General features: G+C 40.3%; 1 protein-coding gene across 1 annotated transcript; it reads left to right on the top strand.

Moving 5' to 3' along the window:
- Positions 1 to 744: 744 nt before the first annotated feature.
- Positions 745 to 18,138, top strand: LOC106575856 (uncharacterized). The gene is made up of 2 exons (XM_082963311.1): positions 745 to 859; positions 14,001 to 18,138. The coding sequence occupies exons 1-2, from the start codon at positions 745 to 747 to the stop codon at positions 15,242 to 15,244; spliced, it is 1,359 nt and encodes a 452-aa protein (XP_082819437.1). The 3' UTR covers positions 15,245 to 18,138.
- Positions 18,139 to 25,297: the final 7,159 nt, after the last annotated feature.

The following is a 25,297-nucleotide window of genomic DNA, read 5'->3' as shown; positions in this document are numbered from 1 at the left end:
TGTTTTCTCCTCCATGGTCCGTCCTAACTCTGGAGGAAACGCCATATCTGGAGACAGCATTCATGAAGCAATCCATTACAGTACTGCTGCGATTGTTGCTGGAAGCACTGAGAAACAACAAGACGGCTGTACCCATCAATGCCACCATGTATTACTATCCTCCACCAAAATCAGAAAACACAGCACTGGTTGATACAAAAGCTGAATACATTAAATATACAAACATCACCATCCTCCTTTATCACTTAGATTCTGCCCTCTAAAGGCTACGACAAGGGTTTGTTCTAGACTGTTTCCTGCAGCAGAAGATGTGGGATTACAATATCTACTTCAATTGGAAAAATAACTGTTTTAAATCTTGATCAGTCAAGAGGACAGACTCTCCTGTTATTCACACTTAGGCACAAATACTTTGTTCCAACCGTTTTTGCCTCAGTATGTACTTAAATAAAATAAAAATATAAGCATGTTTGTTAATTTCATGATGCAGATATTCTATCAATCACAGAAGTAGCAGAAACACAATAAAACAATTATTATCCACATGAGTGACATATTGGCCATTGCTTGCTAAACTGAACTGTTAGTTGTTGATGAACAATTTGAGATGTACAACTTCTCACCAGTGATATAGATAATTGTATCTATCACAAAGATACAAACCTTATCAGTTTGTGGTTTCCATCAAGGTGCCATAATGAGTTTGGTCCAGCAACACGGTATGACCTATGCAGCCTCTGCGACATGGTTCTGAGGGCAGCCGCCTGCGGGTTAACACAAATCATGCTGTCCCTCACTCTGCGTCTCTGCACCCGGATTCCCAATGCCCTTAATTGTGCTCAAACAGCCTCTGGTCCAAGTTTGTCATTCCCAGCCACCAAGTTCTTAATCTTTTCATCCAGAGCCAAGTCTGACATCTCAGAATATAATGGTGCATGTGACAGATTGAAGTGTCTGGGAAAAAAATGTGTAACAATGGACAGGGATGAGGTAATGTATATCATCATAGTCATTTTAAAGTCCTGTCTTGATTGTAGTCATTCTAAATTGTTTGATTGGTAAGAAACTGGAAACCATGCATCTAAAGTCTGTAGTTTATAGCATTATGCCCAAGAACAACTGATCTTAGACGACGTTTGACTGTTGATCAGGACACGTAGAATATCTGCCATCTGAGACACACTGAAAGCACAGGACATCAGAAACCTCAGTTGCTCTTGAGTGATGGCATAACAAGGTGCACGTCTAGCTCCTCTCCATGTCCGAGGAGCCCGGTAACCGGAACTGGCTGTAACAATAATACACCGTGTTTAGGATACTTAATGTATTGTCAAATCCATTAAAAGTATTATCACGTTTGGTAAAGATTTGATGTGTTATTTTTGTGTCAAACCGGGTGAAGAACGTGGTGACGTTAAACTATTTTACAAGTCACGTAGCTAGATACTTTGGGTTTGTCTTAGTGATGTACATATTCTGCTCAGGTTAATTTTCATAAACAATACATTTATTTGAGATTTCTGAGCTGCATGTTATAGGTTTTGTGTAAAATTCACACGCTGGTAATATGGCGGCGCCGGCTCGGACTGGGTCAACGGCAGTGTGGGTGCAGGCAATTTTACGGTCGCACTACAGTTTTGAAGCTGAATGTAATGATTGTCAGTTATTTCTACATGTGTACTAATATTCAGACACATTCAGTTGTTTCTATCTTTATCTATCTTTATCTATATCTATCTATAACTATGGTGTCAACGGCAATACTACTGGTTTTTGATTGAAACAATGAAGACGCAGTTCTTAAGGAAAATAGTACATACTGCTGCCTGAAACAAGCTAACCTTGTAATTAATGTTTTTTTGAGTCATTTTATGTGAATTTAGGAAATCTATATATTAAGTGATCTTACGTTGTGTGTCCTTTGTGTATAATGTTTTGTTGTCAATGCTTACCTACCTGATCTATTGAAATGAGATCAGTGCTTGACTTGGACAAGAGCTCACCTCAAATTTCTATTGTTTGAGCACATGTTCCTGTTATAGAATATTAGCTCAACAGTATTGTGGATCTCCTGAACCTAAATACAAACAATATTTTTAGAGAATAAAGAAAGTGCCAGAACTGTCAAGAATAACTTTTGTGTCCGTGTCTCTTTATTACTCCTGGCCGACTCAGAGTGGACAGACCGAGCCCGCCTCTCTCCTTCCACACTGAGTCCAAACCTACAGTCACTGGGTCCTGACTGTGACAGGGGAGCCCAGTTTGCACTGCAGGATCCAGATATGCCTTCCCACTTCACTGATGCCTGCAGTCAAACACTGGAGCTGAATGTCAACATTAAAGATGAAGAAGAGGAGGAGAAGATTGGGACATCTGTTAATCATGGTAAGAGCATGTTCTATCTAAGTTTGTTGTTCGTTCCAACTTCCCACTGTGTATGAGAAGTTGTAGAACTGTTTCAACAAGAAGGTAGATGTTATTTCATGCTACTGAGACCTGCATGGTTTGACACCAGTAATGCCAGCATTTGTTTTATTCACTGGGCTATCTGGAGTGATCAGAGAGTAGACTAAAGAAGTGAAGTAGACAAACTGCCAGTGTTTTAAAGTTCTATGAAATGAGTCTGTGTAGTTACTAACCCTTGTGATAGTGAGTGGAGGATGATATAACTCACAATTTTCATGACATGAGAGTTTTTTATTTATTCCCCTTTCGTATTGCACAGCCTACTTGTCGTTATGCTCCTGAGCAAGGCAGTTAACCCACTGTTCCCCGGGCGCTGAAGACATGGATGTTTATTATGGCAGCCCCCCCGCATTCTCTGATTCAGAGGGGTTAGGTTAAATGTGGAAGACACATTTTCAGTTGAATGCATTCATTTGTACAACTGACCAGGTATCCCCCTTTCCCATTCGGAAAGTATTTAGACCCCTTGACTTTTTCCATGTTTTGTTACTTTACAGCCTTATTCTAAAATGGATTAAATAAATGTTCCTCATCAATCTACACACATACCCCATAATGTCAAAGCAAAAACAGGTTTTTAGAAATGTTTTCACATTTATTAAAAATTAAAAACAGAAATACTGTATTCAGACCCTTTGCTATGAAACTCGACATTGAGCTCAGGTGCATCCTGATTCCATTGATCATCCTTGAGATGTTTCTACAACTTGGATGTTGTCAACCCTTGGTAAATTCAATTGATTGGACATGATTTGGAAAGGCACACACCTGTCTAGATAAGGTCCCACATTTGACAGTGCATGTCAGAGCAAAAACCAAGCCATGAGGTCGAAGGAATTGTCCGTAGAACATGGTGGTGGTAGCATCATGCTGTGGGGATGTTTTTCAGCAGCAGGGACTGGGAGACTAGTCAGGATCGATGGAAAGATGAATGGAGCAAAGTACAGAGAGATCCTTGATGAAAACCTGCTCAGGACCTCAGACTGGGGTGAAAGTTCACCTTCCAACAGGACAACTACCCTAAGCACACAGCCAAGACAACGCAGGAGTGGCTTCGGGACAAGTCTCTGAATGTCCTTGAGAGACCAGAAAATAGCTTTGCAGCGACGCTCCACATCCAAGCTGACAGAGCTTGAGAGGATCTGCAGAGAGGAATGGAAGAAACTCCCCAAATACAGGTGTTGTGTCTTTGGCATCATTATAAGTGAAAACTGTTATTTTATCAAATCAATTCTCGAATTATTATTACGTGATTAAACTAATCATGTAAATGTAATTAACTAGGAAGTCGGGGCACCACGGAAAATCTTCAGATTAAAGTTATAATTTTTCTAATAGAACTCTTCAGATATTTTAATATCGAATCAATTAGTCTTCTATTAATGAATTATTCTTTACCTCACGTCAGTCTCATTCCAAATGTCGTAAATTGTTGGTTGTCTGCACGAACCCAGCCTTTACTATAAATCATCCATACACTAATTGGCTTAATAATTTATTTATTAACTAACTAAATAATCACAGAAATGCATAAACAAACAGTAGATATTGGTTACAATAATATGGAAGATTCCCTAGTGTGCTAAGATGATATGACTGCTTGGTGGACAAAGGGAAGTGGGTGTGGACTGAGAGAGGTTAAAACAAAAGGGATCACTTCACACAGTTGATAATTATATTAATTGAAATGCTAATCCTTTGCACATGAACGCTCACTCATTCGGGAATAATTGCAATCAATATATATATTTACGCCCATGTGTCATGATCTTCTCTGTTGGAATCCGGTCCGTCTGCTGGAGAGTTCATCCGAGTCTCTTTCTGTTTCCCTGAAGATCAGTCTTTTGTGGTTAGAATAGATACTTCAGAGTACCATTCAGAAATGTTCTCATAGAATAGATGTTTTGGTGGTTTTCGGTATTCGCGTCCCAGTTTGACATAATTTCTAGCTACAGACTAGTAATTAGTATCTAAGATTTGCTCTTATTTTGTAGGGATCGATAGTCTCAAAGTTGAACCATTTCCACCCGTGTAGCCAATGCTCCACGTGGTATGGTTAGGAATTCAATAACTATTCGCAATCATAGCTCACGCTGTGGGTTTGCTTAATCTAAATAGGATTTTCTTAGGAGGGGCTTTTATTCGTAACAGTGGAAGAGGCGGTTCTATGATGCCTGATCATGTCTGTGCTCACAGGGGCAGGCCAGTGACTTAGTTAAACTTTAAAGGGAATATGTCATAGGGACCTGATTAGAACAGAAAAGCAGGTTGATTTAGTTTTAATTTACATTTTGTTATTGATAGTTTGTGTTATATATTTTTTTTACTGTCACTGAACAAACATATATAACGCAACATGTAAAGTGTTGTTCCCATGTTTCATGAGGTGAAATAAAAGATCCCAGAAATGTTCCAGACATAAGCTTATTTCTCTAAAATTTTGTGCACAAATTTGTTTACATCCCTGTTAGTGAGCATTTCTCCTTTGCCAAGATAATCCATCCACCTGACAGGTGTTTCATATCAAGAAGCTGATTAACTAGAATGATCATCATTACACAGGTGCACCTTGTAGTTGAGTAGATTGTTAGATTCTGGGTGAACCTTGGAACATTGTTTCACCCAGAATCCTCATCAGGATAGTGTCCAACGTGATCGAGACTGGTTTTTACATCAGAAGTTAATGGTTATCTGTAGGAGTCAGATGGCTTTGGAATGTGTAGGGGAGACAGGTGGAGATCTTAGAAACTAACAATGCCACTGAGGGAGAAAATGTAAACGTTATACATCACGTTATACATGTCAGGATATGTTATTGTTAGCCATCAGGGATCCTCTGGGAGGAGAAGAGACACATTCTGGTATCAATAACCATGACCGCCTTGAGTTGGGGAGGAGTGAGCACTTTGGGGAAGAGATCAGGTTAGATGAGGTGTGGAACAACAGACATAACTAAGGTTCTGTCTAGCAACAGGGATGCATTGGCTGTTCAGTTGTGGAGCAGGAGACTCAGCCTAGGAGAAAGGGTTAAATATCAGTGTTTGTGTGAAATGTCGTTTGTCTGAATGCAGCTGTATCGACCCTTTGAGAAGAATTAAACTTGGTTTAAGCTTCTCTAGCGACCTTGAGTTATTTACTCTGAAAATCAAACCTAACAAGATGCTTGGCAGCAACTAATGGGGATCCCTAATAAATACCAAAATGCCACTCTAAAATGTGCTGTTTTGTGACACAATGCCACAGGTGTCTCAAGTTTTGTGGGAGTATACAATTGGCTAGCTGACTGCAGGAATTTCCAGCAGAGCTGTTGCCAGAGAATTTAATGTTAATTTCTCTACCGTAAGCCACCTCCAACAATGTTTTAGATAATTTGGCAGTATGGCCAACCAGCCTCACTAGTGCAGACCACTGTGTATGGCATTGTGTGTGGTTTGCTGATGTCAGTGTTGTGAACAGAGTGCTCCATGGTGGTATCAGGGTTATGGTATGGGCAGGCATAAGCTACAGACAACGAACACAATTGCATTTTATCTATGGCAATATGAATGCACAGAGATCCCCATGACAAGAACCTGAGGACCGTTGTCCTGCCATTCATCCGCTGCCATCACCTCATGTTTCAGCATGACAATACACAGCCCCATATCTCAAGGATCTGTACACAATTGAAAATGTCCCAATTCTTCCATGCCTGCATACTCACCATACATGTCACCCTTTGAGCATGTTTGGGATGGTCTGGATCGACACGTACAACCGCTTGTTCCTCGCCAATCGCTTCCCGCACCTGCCCGCCCGTCCAGCATCACTACTCTGGACAGTTCTGACTTAGAATATGTGGACAACTACAAATACCTAGGTGTCTGGTTAGACTGTAAACTCTCCTTCCAGACTCACATTAAACATCTCCAATCCAAAATTAAATCTAGAATCGGCTTCCTATTTCGCAACATGCATCCTTCACTCATGCTGCCAAACATACCCTCGTAAAACTGACCATCCTACCAATCCTCGACTTCGGCGATGTCATTTACAAAATAGCCTCCAACACTCTATGCAACAAATTGGATGCAGTGCCATCCGTTTTGTCACCAAAGCCCCATATACTACCCACCACTGCGACTTGTATGATCTCGTTGTCTGGCCCTCGCTTCATACTCGTCGCCAAACCCACTGGCTCCAGGTCATCTATAAGTCTCTGCTAGGTAAAGCCCGGCCTTATCTCAGCTCACTGGTCACCATAGCAGCACCCACCCATAGCACGCGCTCCAGCAGGGATATCTCACTGGTCACCCCTAAAGCCAATTCTTCCTTTGGCTCCTCTCCTTCCAGTTCTCTGCTGCCGATGACTGGAACAAACTGCAAAAATGTCTGAAGCTGGAGACTCTTACCTCCCTCACTAGCTTTAAGCACCAGCTGTCAGAGCAGCTCACAGATCACTGCACCTGTACATAGCTCATCTGTAAATAGCCCATCCAATCTACCTCATCCCCATAATGTATTTATTTATTTATTTATCTTGCTCCTTTGCACCCCAGTGTCTCAACTTGTGCATTCATCTTCTGCACATCCTACCATTCCAGTGTTTAATTGCTATATTGTAATTACTTTGCCACCATGGCCTATTTATTGCCTTACCTCTCTTATCCTACCTCATTTGCACATGCTGTATATAGATTTTCTACTGTATTATTGATTGTATGTTTGTTTATTCCATGTGTAACTCTGTGTTGTTGTATGTGTCAAACTGCTTTGCCTTATCTTGGCCAGGTCGCAGTTGTAAATGAGAACTTGTTCTCAACTAGCCTACCTGGTTAAATAAAGGTGAAATAAAAAAATATATATATATATTTTTTAACTAGGCCAGTCAGTTAAGAAAAAAATTCTTATTTACAATGACGGCCCAGTCGACGCTGGGCCAATTGTGCGCTGCCCAATGGGACTCCCAATCATGGCCGTATGTGATGCAGCCTGGATTCGAACCAGGGACTGTTGTGACGCCTCTTGCACTGAGATGCAGTGCCTTAGACCGCTGCGTCCATGTGTGTGTGAACTATTTAACTGTACTAGAATGCTTAAAATGCGGCATTTTTTTTTTTTTACATCGGTTATCTGGTATTGGGTTTTTTTGGCAAGGAAAATATCGGATATCAGTATGGGCAGAAATGTTATATCGGTGCATCACTATTTAATAGGCCTACCTGTTCTATTAAATATATGGTTGATGTGAAATGTTTTGGAAAATGAAACCTCTTGAAACTGCTTTTTATCTATCTGAATATCTTCTTCACTCTATCTGGAAAGAATATCAAATAGTGGCTGAGACCAAACTATTTAAGAATATAAATATTTTTATCGGTTTCTCCAAATACCTGAGGGGAAATGTCATTACCACCATGTCATAGAATTAGCTATTTTAGTTGAAAAGGAAATTACAGAAATTGTGCCTAAGGTGTTTTATATAACATTTCACATACAATTCTTTTTTATTTTTTTTACTATTTGGAAGTTTTCTTAATTATATGTATTCATCATTGTCATGTCTAAATGTCCATATATGCCTTTATTATACTCAGAAACATGTATTTACCACATCAAAATCTTAATTTATAAAGTAATGTAAAATATTATATTAAGAACAAGTATATAAGGTTCACATATGGGAAAAATAATTTATATCAGTTGTAATTTAATAACCTTTTCCACAGAAATATGTACCGTGATGGTAATGACTTAGCGTTGTGGTAATGACAGAGTGTGGTGGAAATGACATTTCATATAAAACAACTGATGAAAAATACCATTAAACATTTTACTGTCAGAGTAGTACATGTTTAGTTTGATTGAAGATATAGAACAGACCATTCGTTCCAATTCATCCCAAAGGTGTTCGATGGGGTAAGGGTCAGGGCTCTGTGCGGGCCGGTCAAGTTCTTCCACACCGATCTCAACTAACCATTTCTGGAAACAGGAAAGGGCCTTCCACAAAACTTTTGCCACAAAGTTGTAAGAACATAATCATCTACAATGTCATTGTATGCTGTAGTGTTAGGATTTCCCTTCACTGGAACTAAGGGGCCTAGCCCGAACCATGAAAAAACAGCCCCAGACCATTATTCCTCCTCCACCAAAATGTACAGTTGGCACTCTGCATTGGGGCAGGTAGCATTGTCTGGCATCTTCCAAACCCAGATTTGTCCGTCGGACTGTAGATGATGAACCCGTGATTCATCACTCCAGAGAACACATTTCCACTGCTCCACAGTCCAATGGCTAGCTTTACACCACTCCAGCTGACGATTGGCAATTGCGCATGATGATGCCAAGAGTGTACAAAGCTGTCATCAAGGCAAAGTGTGGCTACTTTGAAGAATATAAAATATTTTTTTTAAAGTTAAAATCTAACACTTTTTGGGTTACTACATGATTCCATGTGTGTTATTTCATAGTGTTGGTGTCTTAACTATTATTCTGCAATGTAGAAAATAGTACAAATAAAGTAAAACCCTTGAATGAGTAGGTGTGTCCAAACTTTTGACTGGTACTGTATGTGTATAAAACAATATAATTCAGCACACAATAACAAAATAAACATTTAATAAAAGCAATCCCATTCAACTACATAGAGGTCCTCAATCAATAATGTAAACTGCCTGAGTGGCACCAGCACATCTAGCTGCAGTGAACTCTGCAGATTGTTCCACAAATTAGGGGCAAAAAAACGAAACGCAGATTTTCCCAAATATGTGGAGACTGAAGGGGTCGCTAGTGTTATCCATTCTTGAGAACGGGTTTGGTAACTTATGATTCTTAACTTAATTAATGAAGTTACATTTGAAGGGAGTTTCTGTAAAATTGCTTTGTAAATAAATAAAAGAGAATGCAGCTCTCTTCTTACAGACAGAGAGATCCATCACACATTTTTATACAGACTACAATGATGAGTCCTAAAATTGTCCCCTGTGATAAAACGTATTGCGGAATGGTAGACTGCGTGCCAACGCAAATGGTCCAGGTGGACATTTGATTAATTGTTCAGCAAACTTATGGCTTGGGGGGTAGAAGCTGTTAAGGAGCCTTTTGGACCTAGACTTGGCACTCCGGTACCGCTTGCCGTGCGGTAGCAGTGAGACAATTACAAATAGTACATAGTGCTGCTTAAAACAAACTGCAACCATGTTCTATAGGTTTTGTCATTTCAGCATTTATGTGAATTTGGGAAATCTACTATAGGTTAAGTTTACTTATGTTGTGTAGCCTAATTTATAGTGTGAACGTTGTCTAATATGAATGAATGTTTTGTTGTCAATGCTTAGCTACCTGATCTATTGAAATTAGATAATTGAACAAGAAAAAAATATGATATATTTTTAGAGAATAAAGAAAGTGCCAGAACTGTCAAGACAAATGTTTGTGTCCGTTTCTCTTTATTACTACTGTCCGACTCAGAAGTCTGAGGCCTGTAGTGGAAAATTACATAATTAGTCGTGCTATCCCATGTTTTACTGCTTAAAGAATAGTCTCTTGTTATATGCTAGTGTTTTTTTCTAATCTGATACAAACTTGTCTTTGTGTGACTTTGTCACAAGACTGGGCACATCGCTATGATCCGTTAGGTGCGTCCGCAGCATGTGACATCCCGTGGGTTTACTATCTACAGGAAGTCACATGTATGGTAACTTGCAGAAAGGAGCACATTATAGTGTTTGCTGTTGGGAATACAGTTAGACGGTTGAGACCTCGGGCTATCAACCTCGTGCTATCTTCAATCTGCACAGACAACTAATTGCTAATTGCCTTTTACACACTATCTGCCACGTCTACTAAAAGGATGTACTTCTCTATAAAAGCGGAGACCCGTCACTGTTTGTTGGGCCTTGTTTCTCTGACAAGCCGGTAACATTGAGAGTGAGGACAAACCCAGCCTGCCTCTCTCCTTCCACACTGAGTCCAAACCTACAGTCACTGGGTCCTGATTGTGACAGTGGAGCCCAGTTTGCAATGCAGGATCGAGAGATGGCATCAGTGAAACTGGAAGACTGTAGTCAAACACTGGAGCTGAATGTCAACATTAAAGATGAAGAAGAGGAGGAGAAGATTGGAAAATCTGTTAGTCATGGTAAGAGCAGGTTCTATCTAACTAAGTTTGTGTTATTCATTCCAACTTCCCACTGTGCATGAAAAGTTGCAGTAGAACTGTTTCATGATGAACTGTTTCAATGAGAAGGTAGATGTTATTTCATGCTACTGATACTTGCATGGTTTGACACCAGTATTGCCAGCATTTGTTTTATTCACTGGGCTATCTGGAGTGATCAGAGAGTAGACTAAAGAAGTGAAGTCACGTGGTCACGTGTAGCCCAGTTGTGGGTTCGATTCCCACGGGGGATCGGTGCGAAAAAAAAGTATTAAAATGTATGCACTCACTACTGTTCTGCTAAATGACTAATGTCAATTTGCAATACGTTAGGAGATACAGAACATTGCATCTTAATTTCATCTGTCACATTATTATGTAGTTTACGGTAGTCCCCCAGTCACGTGGTGTTTGATGACAAACACACAACGAGAAGAGACCGGAGCCTTGTGAGTCAGTTACTGTTGTGCAGCATGCGCTTGGTGATCTAATTACAGTATGGAATTCACATCTAAATGTTTGCCAGCTAGATATCGTACAGCTGTTAAGTTAACAGTCTACAATGTGTTAAATGCTCTGCAGTTGTGCATTTGCTTTGCTAATTTAGTAGCTAGTTAGCTCAGTGGTTATCTTCTTCCAAAATCAAACATTCGTTAGGTAACAGCAGATAATCCCCTCCTGGATCAAGAGCCTTGCAGGCTAATATTCATTTTGTTCGTGCAACAAACTGTAAGTGGCGTTTTTGAATTACCTGTATCGTTTAAGGCCGGAAACTGTACAAAATGTTCGCAATGCGTTCATTAGCATTAGCTAGTACTCTCTTTGAGGATTCCTTAGTACTTGTTAGCATTCTGCTACTGACGTTTTTTGGGGATTGAATATTTGTAGTTTTTATATAAATACCTGTAGTCAACTTGTGCACTAGGTCATAGATAAAACACATCACGTTCATAATTTCGCCCGTTAGATATTTTTCATAATAAAGATTTTTCATTATGAAACTTACGGTTACTAGTTTCCCAAAACAACGGTTTGAGCCAGTCACGTGTGTTTGTTTACAATTAAGCACAATTACCAAAATGGGTGCTTCGTGAGGTGAGTCTCCTGCAGCTCAATTTAAGTGAGGTGACCAACTTGTATGAAATTCACTACTAATGTTTGGAAGAGTACTGGCCATCCCTCTGAGTCTACCTCCTCTCTTGGCTTCTTCCTAGTTTCTTGCCTTCTAGGGAGTTTTTCCTGGCCACTGTGCTTCTACATCTGCACCGATTGCTCTTTGAGGTTTTAGTCTGGGTTTCTGTAAAGCACTTTGTGACAACTGCTGATGTTAAAATGTCCTATTCGGCATGTACAGAGTGTGCAAAACAGTAAGAACACTTTCCTAATACTGAGTTAGTTCACAGTTCTGAAACACATCAGTGTGCTGTTGAATTAGCGCCTTTTCCTAGACAATGTTGCTATGTGTATAATAGCAAAGTTAACCAGCATATTGGTGTTAAGAACAATGCGGCGGAGGCAGCAGGATGAGGAGATGAGAAAACAGCACTTGCCTTACTGTCTAATAGAAGTGAGAGAGGAAACCCCAACTTAAATTGCTATTATAAGCATAACTGTTAATTGTGCCAGCATAACTGTTAATTGTGCCTGGATTTATATATCATCCATATAAATCTGCAGAAATCAGACAGATCCTGCTTGTGTTGCCTGTTTGTTAAATAGCCTACTGATTCCGTGAGCACCAAGCCACACGCAACCGTCGGATAAACAATTTAACAAATTCTTCTATTTTTAATCTTTGCTATGCTGTATTAATTACTCAATGTTTTCATTAAACCAGCCTCTGGTATTATTTCTTATTAATTTAATGTTCTATACACTGTTCCAAATGGTCAGAATATTACTACCCCTCCTTTTTCTGGATCTCCATCTTGTTCTAATTATTATTATGATCATCATTCTAATAATAGGTAGTAGGCTTAGTATAGCAGCTTTGTATAACCACCATCCAGCTTTAGGCCTAAGAGCTCATCCTGTTTAGTCTTAATACCGTAACTTACTGAGGCCTACATTTCAGTACTTATATAGGCTACTGTATCAATCAGTCATTCGTCCATGTCATCACACACCATACCAGTCATTCATGAATTAAAATGCAATCAAGCATTTTAGTTTTTAAAATAAATTTAAGTGAGCCTTGAATAATTAGCGTAAACAATAAATAAGCCGTTCTGTTTTTGAAAATTGCAATCACGAATGAATGTGATAGTTTTTAGTCTTTGCTGTAAAACAGATGCTCTGGTGCGCTTATAATTAGTGTTTACATTGTTCAAAACAGAAAAGTTTTGTAATCTACCTGTTTAATATGCACTCAGTGTTTGCTCCTTACCTTATTTTTCTTGATCTACAGTATTTTCCACAACTAGTCACATTTATACCACATATCTAACTTCCCCTTTATCTCCTGAGCAACCAGTAAACATTCTCCCGTTTCGAGTTTGTCACGTCCTCTGCAACCATTTTGCTGTTACAGTGTTCTGAGTTTGTTATAACCAATTTATTGATGTGATTATGATATGCTATAGGTCCTGCCCTATTGGTCACGTGCATGCAATGCATACATGTCTCACAAAGAAAGGCGAAAGTTGAGGGAATAGAGAATGTTTTTCCCAAACAAATGAGGGATTTCAGCAACAGAACTTTTCAGTCAGAAATGGCTGTAATTATGTTGCAACTTCAGTACAATGGACAGCGTGATGAACACTGATGTTCTGTGGTGGTCGCTGCAGCAGGGAAGAGAGAGAGAGACAACAGGTGCTAGTCGTTTTGTAAGTCTGAGCACAATCACATCAAATGCACATTTAAAAATGTAAGCCAATCGATTGGTGGGAAGAACAGATTACTCTTGGTGTCAGGGACAGCCCTAATGGACTCTACAAGGTGTTGAAAGTGTTCCACAGGGAGGCTGGCCCATGTGGACTCAAATGCTTTCCACAGTTGTGTCAAGTTGGCTGGATGTCCTTTAGGTGGTGGACCATTCTTGATACATAAGGGAAACTGTTCAGTGTGAAAAACCCAGCAGCATTGCAGTTCTTAACACAAACCGGTGGGCCTGGCACCTATTACCACACCCCGTTCAAAGACACTTCAATCTTTTGTCTTGCCGATTCACCCTCTAAATGGCACATATACACAATCCATGTCTAAATTATCTCAAGATTTAAAAATCCTTCTTTAACCTGTCTCCACCCCTTCATCTACAGTGCTTTGACAAGTGACATCCAATAAGGGATCATAGCTTTCACCTGGTCAGTCTATGTCATGGAAGTAGCAGGTGTTCATAATATTTTGTATAATCACTGTTTATCAGACTGACTTATTTCTGATGCTGTTCACACAGGTCACATTGAGACATTCTCTACATCCAGAGAGCAACAACAGGAAGATCACAGACCTAAGAGGTCTCACCAATGCCCACATTGTCAGAAGATTTTCCCAATTCTTTCAAAGCTAAAAATACACCTAAAAATACACACAGGAGAGAAGCCATACTCCTGCTCTTACTGTGGGTGGAGATTCTCTCAACGAAGCCACTTAAAATCACACCAACGCATACACACAGGAGAGAAGCCTTACTCTTGCTCTGACTGTGGAAAATGCTTCACAACATCATCTGACCTAACAGTTCACCAGAGAACACACACAGGAGGGAAGCCTTTTTCCTGCTCTTACTGTGGGGGGAGATTCTCTCGACGGAGCAGTTTAAAAATACACCAACATATACACACAGGAGAGAAGCCTTACTTCTGCTCTGACTGTGGGAAAAGTTTCTCCCTATTGGATACCTTAAAAGCACATGAACGTGTACATACAGGAGAAAAGCCTTTTCCCTGCTCTGACTGTGGGAAGAGTTTTTCTCAACGGAGCAACTTAAAAATACATCAACGTTTACATACAGGTGAAAAGCCTTACTCCTGCTTGGACTGTGGAAAATGTTTCACCCAATTTGATACATTAAAATGTCACCAGCGTATACATACAGGAGAGAAGCCTTACTCCTGCTCTGAATGTGGGAAGAGCTTCTCTCTACAGAGCAGCGTAAAATCACACCAACATATACACACAGGAGAGAAGCCTTACTCTTGCTCTGACTGTGGTAAATACTTCCCAACATCAGCTGCGCTAAATGTTCATCAGAGAACACACACCGGAGAGAGGCTTTCCTTCTGTTCTGAATGTGGAAAGAGTTTCTCTCAACACAGCAGCTTAAAGGAACACCAACGTATACACACAGGAGAGAAGCCTTACTCCTGCTCTGACTGTGGGAAGAAGTTCACTCGACACAGCAGCTTAAATAATCACCAACGTATACACACAGGAGAGAAGCCTTACCCCTGCTCTGAATGTGGGAAGATTTTCACAACATCAAGTGCTCTGACAGTTCATCAGAGAGTGCACACAGGAGAAAAGCCTTACTCCTGCTCTGACTGTGGGGGGAGTTACTCTCGACTGGGAAACTTAAAAACACACCATCGTATACATTCGGGAGAGAAGCCTTACTCCTGTTCTGACTGTGGGAAATGCTTCACAACATCAAGTGCTCTGAAAGTTCATCAGAGAGTGCACACAGGAGAGAATCTGTAATCATTCTCTGACTGTGGGGCGAGATTCTCTCAACAGAGCAATTTAAGCACACCAACGGATACAAACGAGCGAAGCTTTTTGCAGATTAAAAACATTTTTTGCTGGATTGACAATGGACCCCTGTTTAAAGTAACCTCCCTTTTTGGTAACAAAGGGAGAGAAGCTTCATCAGTTCTCTCAAACCAGCTAAGATTAATGTCACTCCATCACTTAATTCTCATCTCATAAAATAAGTGGTAATAGTGAATTGGATCAAATTAAGAAAGTGTAGAACACTCTACTGTTGTCCTATTGTTTCTCACTGTGATTGAACTGTGCAGAGGAAATGGAGCATTATAGAATGTTAGCCTCTTTACTTTACTGATCAGTGTGCACCTTGTCAGTTTTGGTGTGTTTTGTTTTGTTAGCTTCTACTGCAAAAAATATTGAGATGACCTTGGGTTTGCCCTTAGCGTTGAATATCCTCTGAGGCTGGTTGACTGGGTGGTACTGCTTCCGTCTGAAGTTGTCTGTGGGATTGAGATGGTAGACACAACATGTATCAGATAGAGATGGTGTGATCAGTTTTCTCCATTCGTTTGGGTGGATTCTTTTTTTACAACTAAGAGACTGTACATTATTTATAATGAGGGATACCTGGAGAAAATTGTATCTCTGAAATAAAAATGTATGCCCCTCCCTTCACTAAAATATATTTTTACCCGACCCTCCCTGAACGCTTGGGAAAAACAAGTGACTCTCCCCTATACCCAAAATAATAATTAAAACATCAAGTGGATAGCAGAGAACATGCCTATAGTTTACCCTCACTCCTAGAACAGACCAGAGCCTTAGATATGCAGTTTTAGAAACAGTTCTTCATTTTGTAAGCGTCACATGTCAAAGGTTGTGGATTCCCAGAAAACCGTGTACAAGGGTAGGGGTGAAAATATATCCATTATAATTTAAGCACTGCATGAATCTCATCTTATTTCCATAAAAAAATTGCCTTTTATAAACTAATTTCATGCAATTCTACATCATTTTACATGACTGGAGACAATCCAATTTTTTTTTTTTATACCAGAACTGTGCATGACAATGAATGAGGCATACTGCAGCACCAAAGACCTTTTGATTTCTATACAAGCTATTGTTCAAAAATATTCTACAACGGGTTGGTCTAAAGAAGCTTTGATTGGTTGAGACGTGTTCTAAGCCATTCTAAAAACACTGTTTAGCACAGATAAGCCTATGATGCAAAAATGGGAATCTTGTTTTCTGTTCCGTCTGACAGATCCCTGCTCATCCACTGGCCCATCAGCCCAGCCTGCCAATTCATTAACTTGATCTCCACTGTAAAAGGCATCTAGACATTATTTCCCCTTGCTTCTAGCCTTACATTTTTATTTGCATCAACGGGGGGTTGTACAAATCTTGCTGTCTGTCTCTCAACATTTGCAACATCATTTCAATATTGAAATTCAATATGCACTATATTATTGAGAATTAACGTGTCAGGACAAGACTGACATCTTGTCTCAGCCAGTCGAAATCATGAATCCGCATAATCTTTATGGATATATACAAAGAAATGTCAATTTAAAACCAGGTCAAACAAAATTAAAGGCAGTTACTTTGCTGTTATTCTAGCTGCATGGTTTGATGTGACTGTTAATTGTAGTTGGCTAGCTAGCAAGCAAGGGATAAGCCAGCATGGCCAACCAGAATGGTGTCATGACGTTGCCCTCTTTGGGTACAGCGAGCACCATCCCCCTCTCTATACCCCTTTCACCAGGCTCTGTAAGAGAGGTCGTAAATTCCTAGAGAAGATCCTGCCTCATGGCCAGACAGTATAGAGAGAGTGAGTTTCATAGAGAGAACAAAGGAATTTCTTCCAACTCACAGAACTGGAGAACCGAACGACATTTATGTTCTGGAGAAGGTATAAAAGATTGGTGAAGAATCCAGTTACGAACTGGTCCGTTTGGTACAATTTTGTGAAACTCATGGGAGACAATACGGCCACATTACCATCACGCTGTTTATACAATAGCCTCAGCTATGAGGCGTACATCTAATTGTTGTATAAAGTGAATGAGTGGGGATGGAACTGTTTGTGAAATTGTGTAATGTGATTTTGGACTGTTTAATGAAGGAAACTCCAATTCCCTTTGGAGTTTAACTATATCAGAGGACCGCCCATGAGCACAGTTATGGTCTGGCGTCATGGGACAGGCCCTTTTCTGCTCTTCCAAATAAAACCCCCACCTAGGTTTTCTATCACCAGACCAGCTTACCTCGATAATGAGAGGGCCAAGGTTTGAGAGGAGACCAAGCTTACCTCAATTACGAGATGACTAAAGGTTGCAGACCATGCATTTCTCTTGCTGAACTTTTAACCATACCACGTGGTTAAACTCTTAGACTATCGATACCGACAGAATAAGAACAAGTCTTTGATATTAATTACTAGTCTGCAGCTAGGAATTCGGTATCATTGAATGCGAAGACCGACAACCGCCGAAACACCTATTCTATAACGACATGAATGAATGTTACTCTGAACTATCCAATCTAACCACGACAGAGAGAGAGAGGGCGGACAGACTCTCCAACAGAAACAAACTTTTCAACAGAGATCCCGACGACACACTGAGCGTAAATATATATATATTGATTGCAATTGTTCCCGAATGAGTGAGCGTTCATGTGCAAAGGGTTAGCATTTCAATTGTTATAATATTCAACTCTGTAGTGTCTCCTCGGTTGACCCCCCCACTCCCCTTTTGTCTAACAAGCCGGTTTAGCCCACTAGGGCACATTCTCCTATCATTTCTTTGTAACCATATCTACTTTGACTGTTTGTTATGCATTTCTGTGAATTACTTAGTAAATAAATGATTTTAAGACAATTGATGTATAGATGACTCATAGTGAAGACTGGGTTCGTGCAGATTACGACGTTTGGAGTGAGGTAAATAATAATTAATTAAATTGAAGACTGATCAGATATTAAAACATCTGAAAGTTATATTAGGAAAATTATATTTTTCTTGGTGCCCCGACTTCCTAGTTAATTACAGTTATATGATTAATCAGTTTGATCACGTAATAATAATTACAGAGTTATTTGATAAATAAGTCTTCAGTTTTAATGAAGACAAAGACACGACAATGGCAACTGAACATTTAGAACTGATGGATTCTATTAAAATGTAACATGTTTCAAGTTAAACTGTAGTTAGTTGGGAGCACGTGATGCCGCAGAGCTGAGCAGACATTGACAAACCGAGCTCTTCAAAGTTATTCTATTATTACCTAAATAACAACGTTGAAACAATATTCTAACATCGGCTGATAAATTGTCAAGTACTTACCTTCCCAAAGAGCCATGGACCTCCGACTGAGAGGCAAGAAGGACGACCAAAACGTTGTTGATTCCCAAGATAACGATAACGCCACAGCTAGCAAGATTAGCATTAGCCCTCATAACTTAGACGACAGTTCCAGACTGTTGCTCTTGGCAGCCTCTTGCGAGCCTGCCAACATGCTGGCTACTCTCCTCCGGAAAATTCAGGATGGTAACAAAGGTCTCCTCAAAAATGCCAATACAAAAACAAAGTAGACCAGATGGAGAACCAGAGCAGACGTAGTAATATCCGTGTGGTGGGATTGAAAGAGGACAGCGAGGGCCGTGACCCGGTCCGTTTCTTCACTCAATGGATCCCGGATGTCCTAGGCATAATCAACTTCACCAAGCCGCTGGGAATCGAACGAGCCCACAGAACATCAGCGCCGAAACCCCGGCCAGATGAGCCCCCACGGGCCGTCCTGGTCAGGTTCCTCCCTTTCCAAGACAGAGAGAAGATACTGCAACTCGCAAGAGCCAAAGGGGACATCACCATCGATGGCAAGAGGGTCAGCCTTTTCCCGGATATGAGTGCCGATCTCGCCAGACGTCGCAAGCAGTTCAGACCTGCCGCCAAAGCACTGAAGGAGAAGAACATCACCGGCGACCTCATCCACCCTGCGCGGATGAAAGTTCAATACAAAGGCCGAAGCCATATCTTCAACACACCGGGAGAAGTGTTCACTTTTCTCAAAGAACTGAACCGCGTCTGAAAAACGGTCTCTCTGGGGGATAAGATCCAGTTTGTTTGGTTTCTCTTATCTGGACTGAACTGCTGATATCTTCTTGGAATTTGGATCCGTTTACCCCGATATCCGGTCGCTATTATTGATTTGTACATTTTCAACTAACCGTTTTTCCCCCGGGGTGAGTTCTATTACATTTACAGGAGACTATATTTTGGTTTAGTCAATATCCACTGGGAGAAGCAAATAAGTGGGCTTATGCCCACTGCTTTCCCCCCATTTATGTTTCTCCTCTCCCGAAAAGAGACTCAAGCAGCCAATACCGTGGCCAGTAAATATTCAGCCATAAATGTCTATTGACAACGTTTGTTTTCAATTTAGAGAGCTTGTAGGTTTTAGTTTACGCCAAGGTTTAGCTAGTAAGAGCAAGATGGAAAGCGAGCAGCAACATATCTCTACAAGTGTATTCATGTTTGATTGTTGGGATTGTTGTTTTAGTCTGACAATCGGGGTGGGTGGGATTTTTTTTCCTTCTTTTTCCATGTTTATCGTGGTTTCCTTCCTAAAGAGACACACAGGTCACTTCTGCGTTCAAGCCAAGGTTGAAACATTTCCTGACTATTTACATATGAGAGATTTCCATTCGGTTACATATTTGAAACCCAACCTATGCTTAATCCACTAAAATATGTCACATTCAACGTAAAAGGTCTTAACAGCCCGATTTAAAAGGAAAAGAGTCTATACATACCTTAAGAAATTAAAGGCTGACATTGTGTTTCTACAAGACACACATCTTACAGCCAGCGAACACAAGAAATTGAAGAGGGAATGGGTAGGACAAGTTTTCACGTCCTCTTTTAACTCCAAAGCAAGAGGAACTGCAATTTTGATAAGTAGACACATCCCCTTCTGCGTCAACAACACCATCTCTGATCCCTCGGGCAGGTTTGTTTTGGTGCAGGGGCATATGTTTTCAGAGTCTTGGACCCTGTTGAATACTTATGCTCCTAACTTCGATGATCATATGTTTATACAGAATGTCTTCCTTCAGGTTGCTCAAGCACCACCAGGATGGCTACTGGTTGGAGGAGATTTTAATTTTTGTTTAGATACAGTTCTTGATAAGTCCTCTGATAAACCTCACTTCTTACCAAAGCCGGCAAGCTCACCATGTCATTCATGAAAGATCTTAATTTACTAGACATCTGGAGACAGTTGCACCCACAGGATAGGGACTACTCTTTTTATTCACACCCACACAAGACACACACACGCATAGATAACTTTTTACTATTGACCCAACTGTTTCATAGAGTGTTAGATATGGAGTATCTCCCCAGATTGCTTAGTGACCATTCTCCTCTGGTATTATCAATCTCCATTCCTACCAAGGTAAATGGAGCATATAGATGGAGACTAAATTCTACACTCCTAAAGCAACCTGAATTTTGTGCATTTATCAAAGCGCAGATCAATATTTTTACTTTGACAAACAAACCCTCCGCTCCTGACAGTTTCATTCTTTGGGACACATTGAAAGCCTATCTGAGGGGACAGATCATTTCCTATACTAAAGTGTTGAAGAGAAAACACGGTGCGGAACTGAATATCCTTGAATCTGAAATCTCCGAGCTAGAGAAAACCTACCAAAGAGGCCTGACTAAAGATCTATACAGGCTTTTGGTAAATAAAAAACTGAAATATAATATTCTGAACACGTATCAAGCTGAGAGGGCCATCACGAAATCAAAGCAGCGTTACTACGAGCTTGGAGAGAAAGCTCACAAAGTATTGGCATGGCAACTCAAGGCAGAGGAAAGTAAGAGGACAATTAATGCTATAGAAACTCTTACTAATGAAAAATCTTTCGACCCTCCTGAAATTAATGATACTTTTAAGAAATACTATGAAGACCTCTACACTTCCCAATCAAGCGATGATCTATCAGAGATCGACTCCTTTCTCTCCACTCTCAACCTCCCATGCCTGTCAGAGGAAGACAGAGAGCGCCTGAGTGAACACTTCTCAGTTCCTCAATTGTTGGAAGCCGTTAAATCCTTACCTTCTAATAAATCTCCTGGGGAGGATGGCTTCCCTCCAGAGTTCTATAAAGAATTTAGGGAGCTGTTGGTCCCCTACCTTATGGAGATACTTAAAAAAGCCGAGGAAGACAACTGCTTTCCGGAGTCTTTCTCTCAAGCAGTGATTACTGTAATCCACAAGAAAGGGAAAACCCGCTAAAGTGCGCCTCCTATAGACCAATCTCTCTCCTTAACACAGATTGTAAACTGGTCATCAAGATGCTATCTAAGAGACTGGAGTCATGTCTTCCCCTGTTGGTCAACCCAGATCAGACTGGCTTCATAATTAATAGATTGTCCTCCAATAATCTCAGAAGGTTCTTTGATATAATTCACCTTGCTAACAAAAACAAAATACCTGGTTTCGCAGTCTCCCTCGACGCTGAAAAGGCCTTTGATAGGGTTGAATGGCCATACCTTTTTCGCGTCTTGGAAAAGTTTGGTTTAGGTACCGTGTTTGTAAATTTGATAAAATCACTCTACAAATCTCCTAAAGCTAGGATTGCTACCAATGGGATTACTTCCTCCTCTTTCCCTCTCTATAGGGGGAACAGACAAGGTTGCCCAATTAGCCCCCACCTCTTTGCCCTCGCCATCGAACCGTTGGCTGAGGCTATTAGAACGTGCCCTGACATACATGGTTTTGAGGTGGGCCCTCATACCCACAAGTTATCACTCTTTGCGGACGACCTTATCTTATTTCTAACAAACCCAGAACACTCCCTCTCTCACTTGCAGATCCTACTACAGTGTTATAGTTCTTTCTCTGGTTATAAGGTTAATTTTGATAAAAGCGAAATCTTACCGTTGTCTGTCTTTGACCATCATTCCATCAAGCACAAGTTTCCTTTTAGATGGTCGCCTCTGGGCTTCACATATTTGGGCATAATGGTGTATGGTAACCTGAACAACCTCTATAAACTCAATCTGGCCAGCTTGTTGCAAAAGGTGGAGGGTGACCTGTGTAAGTGGATGGACTTGCCCCTCACTCTACTGGGTAGAATCAATGTGATTAAAATGAATGTCCTGCCCAGATTTCTATATTTGTTTCAATCTCTCCTTATCCCTGTGCCCGCAGCATTCTTTTCCTCTCTCGACAAGCTGACCAGACGGTTTATCTGGCATGGCAAAACCCCGAGGGTTAGCCTGGACAAACTGACCCTTGATTACGGTCAAGGGGACTTAAACCTCCCCAATTTTAGAATGTACTACTGGGCTGCACAGTCTAGGTTTCTGGCTCAGAGGTTTGACAATGGTCCCTCTCCCTCATGGTTGAACATTGAAAAGCTTGAGGTAAATGATGACACAGGGGCAGAATTGTTTTACAAATGGGACAGAAAATCTATAAAAACCATCACAGACAACCCTTTAATCATACATTCTGTCCTGGCATGGTGCAAACTGCATGAGCTGTTCAGACGAGAGGGATTTCTTTCCCCTAAAACCCCTTTATGGAACAACAGACTGATCCCTATGTTTTTCCAGAATAGTAACTTTAGACCATGGTCTGATAAGGGGATCACTCTTCTGGAACATTGTTATGAGGAGGGAGTTCTTATGTCTTTTGATCAGCTGAAACAGAAATACCACTTGTCTAACAGGGACTTCTTTAGCTACCTACAACTACGAAACTTTATTAGGGTGACTCTCAAGGGACAATGGAACCTACCTAAGATGTCACATATTGAACAACTCTGCCATGCAGACCAACCACTATTCAAGACCATTTCCCGTGTTTACGATGCTCTTATGTCAGGACTAACGCTGCCTGAGCTAGATAAACCTCGACTTAGATGGGAAAAAGATCTGGGTATTGATCTTGATGAGGGTCTATGGAGTGACCTATGCAGGGATGGTGTTACATCCACATTGAACTCCAGATACAGACTGATCCAGTTTAATTTCCTCCATCAGCTCTATATCACCCCATCTAGACTGCACAAGTTCAACCCTGATATCTCCTCCCTATGTTTTAGATGTGGCTCAGATGAAGGAACATTCCTCCATTCCACTTGGCAGTGTTCAAAACTACACGGTTTCTGGCAGGGGGTATGCGATACCATATCCTCAATCCACGGGGTTGCATTCCCTTTAGACCCGGAGGTCTGTCTACTGGGTAACTTTACTAACACCAATCTTAGGCAAAGCCATACTATAAAGCTAACAGAAATATTGCTAGCGATTGCCAAGAAATGTATTGCCTTGAAATGGAAATCGGATTCCTCCCTGCCAGTTGCAATGTGGCTATCGGAAGTTAATAGTTGTATCCCAATGGAGAAAATCACTTACTGCTTGAGGAATAAGTTAAAGACATTTTACAGAAATTGGCAACCTTTAATTGACTATATGGAGAATCTCCCCCCACATCACACTGATTGAATCTCTAGATAATCCTTATATAATGTTTCACACGTAATGTATAATATGTAGCTTACGGCAGGTGACCATATGATCCAATATCTCATTATTATTTTATTTTTTTATTTTACTCTTTATTATGACTTATGTCTTATGTGTGTTTGTATATATAATTATTTTTTTTGTTACGCTCGTCTGTTACCGTCACATTGTCCTATTGTTGTCTAATATCTTTTCACTTTTGTTTTGAATGTTCTTAATTGGAAAATGCAAAAATAAAATATAAAAATAAAATAAAAAAAACTGTAGTTAGTTTGTATCCTGTTTAGTGAATGATTACTGTGAGTATTAATGGAGTTTAGGACATAAAACTGGGAGGATGCTCATTTAGAAATGTTGACCTAATCAGAGAAGAGGAAATTGCCTCGGATCAGAGAGCAGGGTCAGGCCCAGAACAGAAGATGGACGGGTTGTGATTCTGACATCTGGCTAAACAAAGAGGACCATGGACATTCCACAGGGGGAAAGAGGGAAACTCATTGGGGCCATAAAATGTATAGCTGGGGAGGTGATGCCAATAAGGGAAGAGTATAAAATGTGTTGTGAGCTTTCTGAATGCATGCACTCAGCTGACTGTATCCATGGTATTAAACACTCTCTTAAACTTCTCTTGAGCTTTAGGTCTCAATTCCTTATTGCAAAGAGGTTGCAATTGCATTTTTCTTTTTAACACTATCAAAGCTAAAAATACACCTAAAAATACACTCAGGAGAGAATCTGTATCTCTGCTCTGTCTGTGGGAAGAGCTGCAAAATATCAAGAGATCTGACAGTTCATCAGTCAACACTGGAGAGAAGACTGTTCTGACTGGCAATATTTTCATTCAGCAGAGCAACTTAAAAGGACACCAACATATATAAATGTGAGAATCCTCATCTGTTCTGTGACTAGCTAAGATTAAAATCATTCCATCACTTAATTCTCAATAAATCGTATTCTTTCTCACTGTGAGAGAACTGTGCAGAGGAAAGGGAGTGTTATAGAATGTTAGCCTCTCTTTACTTTACTGATCAGTGTGCACCTTGTCAGTTTTGGTGTGTTTTGTTAGCTTCTACTGTAAAGATATTGAGATTACCTTGGATTTGCCCTTAGGGTTGAATATCCTCTGTGAGGCTGGGTGGTAGTGCTTCCCTCTGCAGTTTTCTGTGGTAATGAGCTGGCAGACACTGCATGTATCAGATAGAGATGGTGTGATTATCAGTTTTCACCATTAGTTTGGGGGGAGACATTTTTTACTACATAGCCTGTACATCAATAAACAAAAGTATATGTGTTTATTACATTTTATTTTAAAACTAGATTAGTTATTTTAGTCATTGATGATGAATATGTTTGGACAGCTCCATTGAAGCCAGCTTAATTGATCTTCCAATGAAAAAGAAAGTTTGTACATGAATTTGTACTGGTCAAACTCTAATTCTCTTGTATAATGAATTACAACAAAAAAAACATATCTTAAGTGAAATATTTAGTG

This window comes from Salmo salar, chromosome 17 (assembly GCF_965601325.2).
Source record: "Salmo salar chromosome 17, fSalSal1, whole genome shotgun sequence".
NCBI lineage: Eukaryota > Metazoa > Chordata > Actinopteri > Salmoniformes > Salmonidae > Salmo > Salmo salar.
Note: the sequence above shows the minus strand (reverse complement) of the source record. Positions and strands in the feature narration are given on the sequence as shown.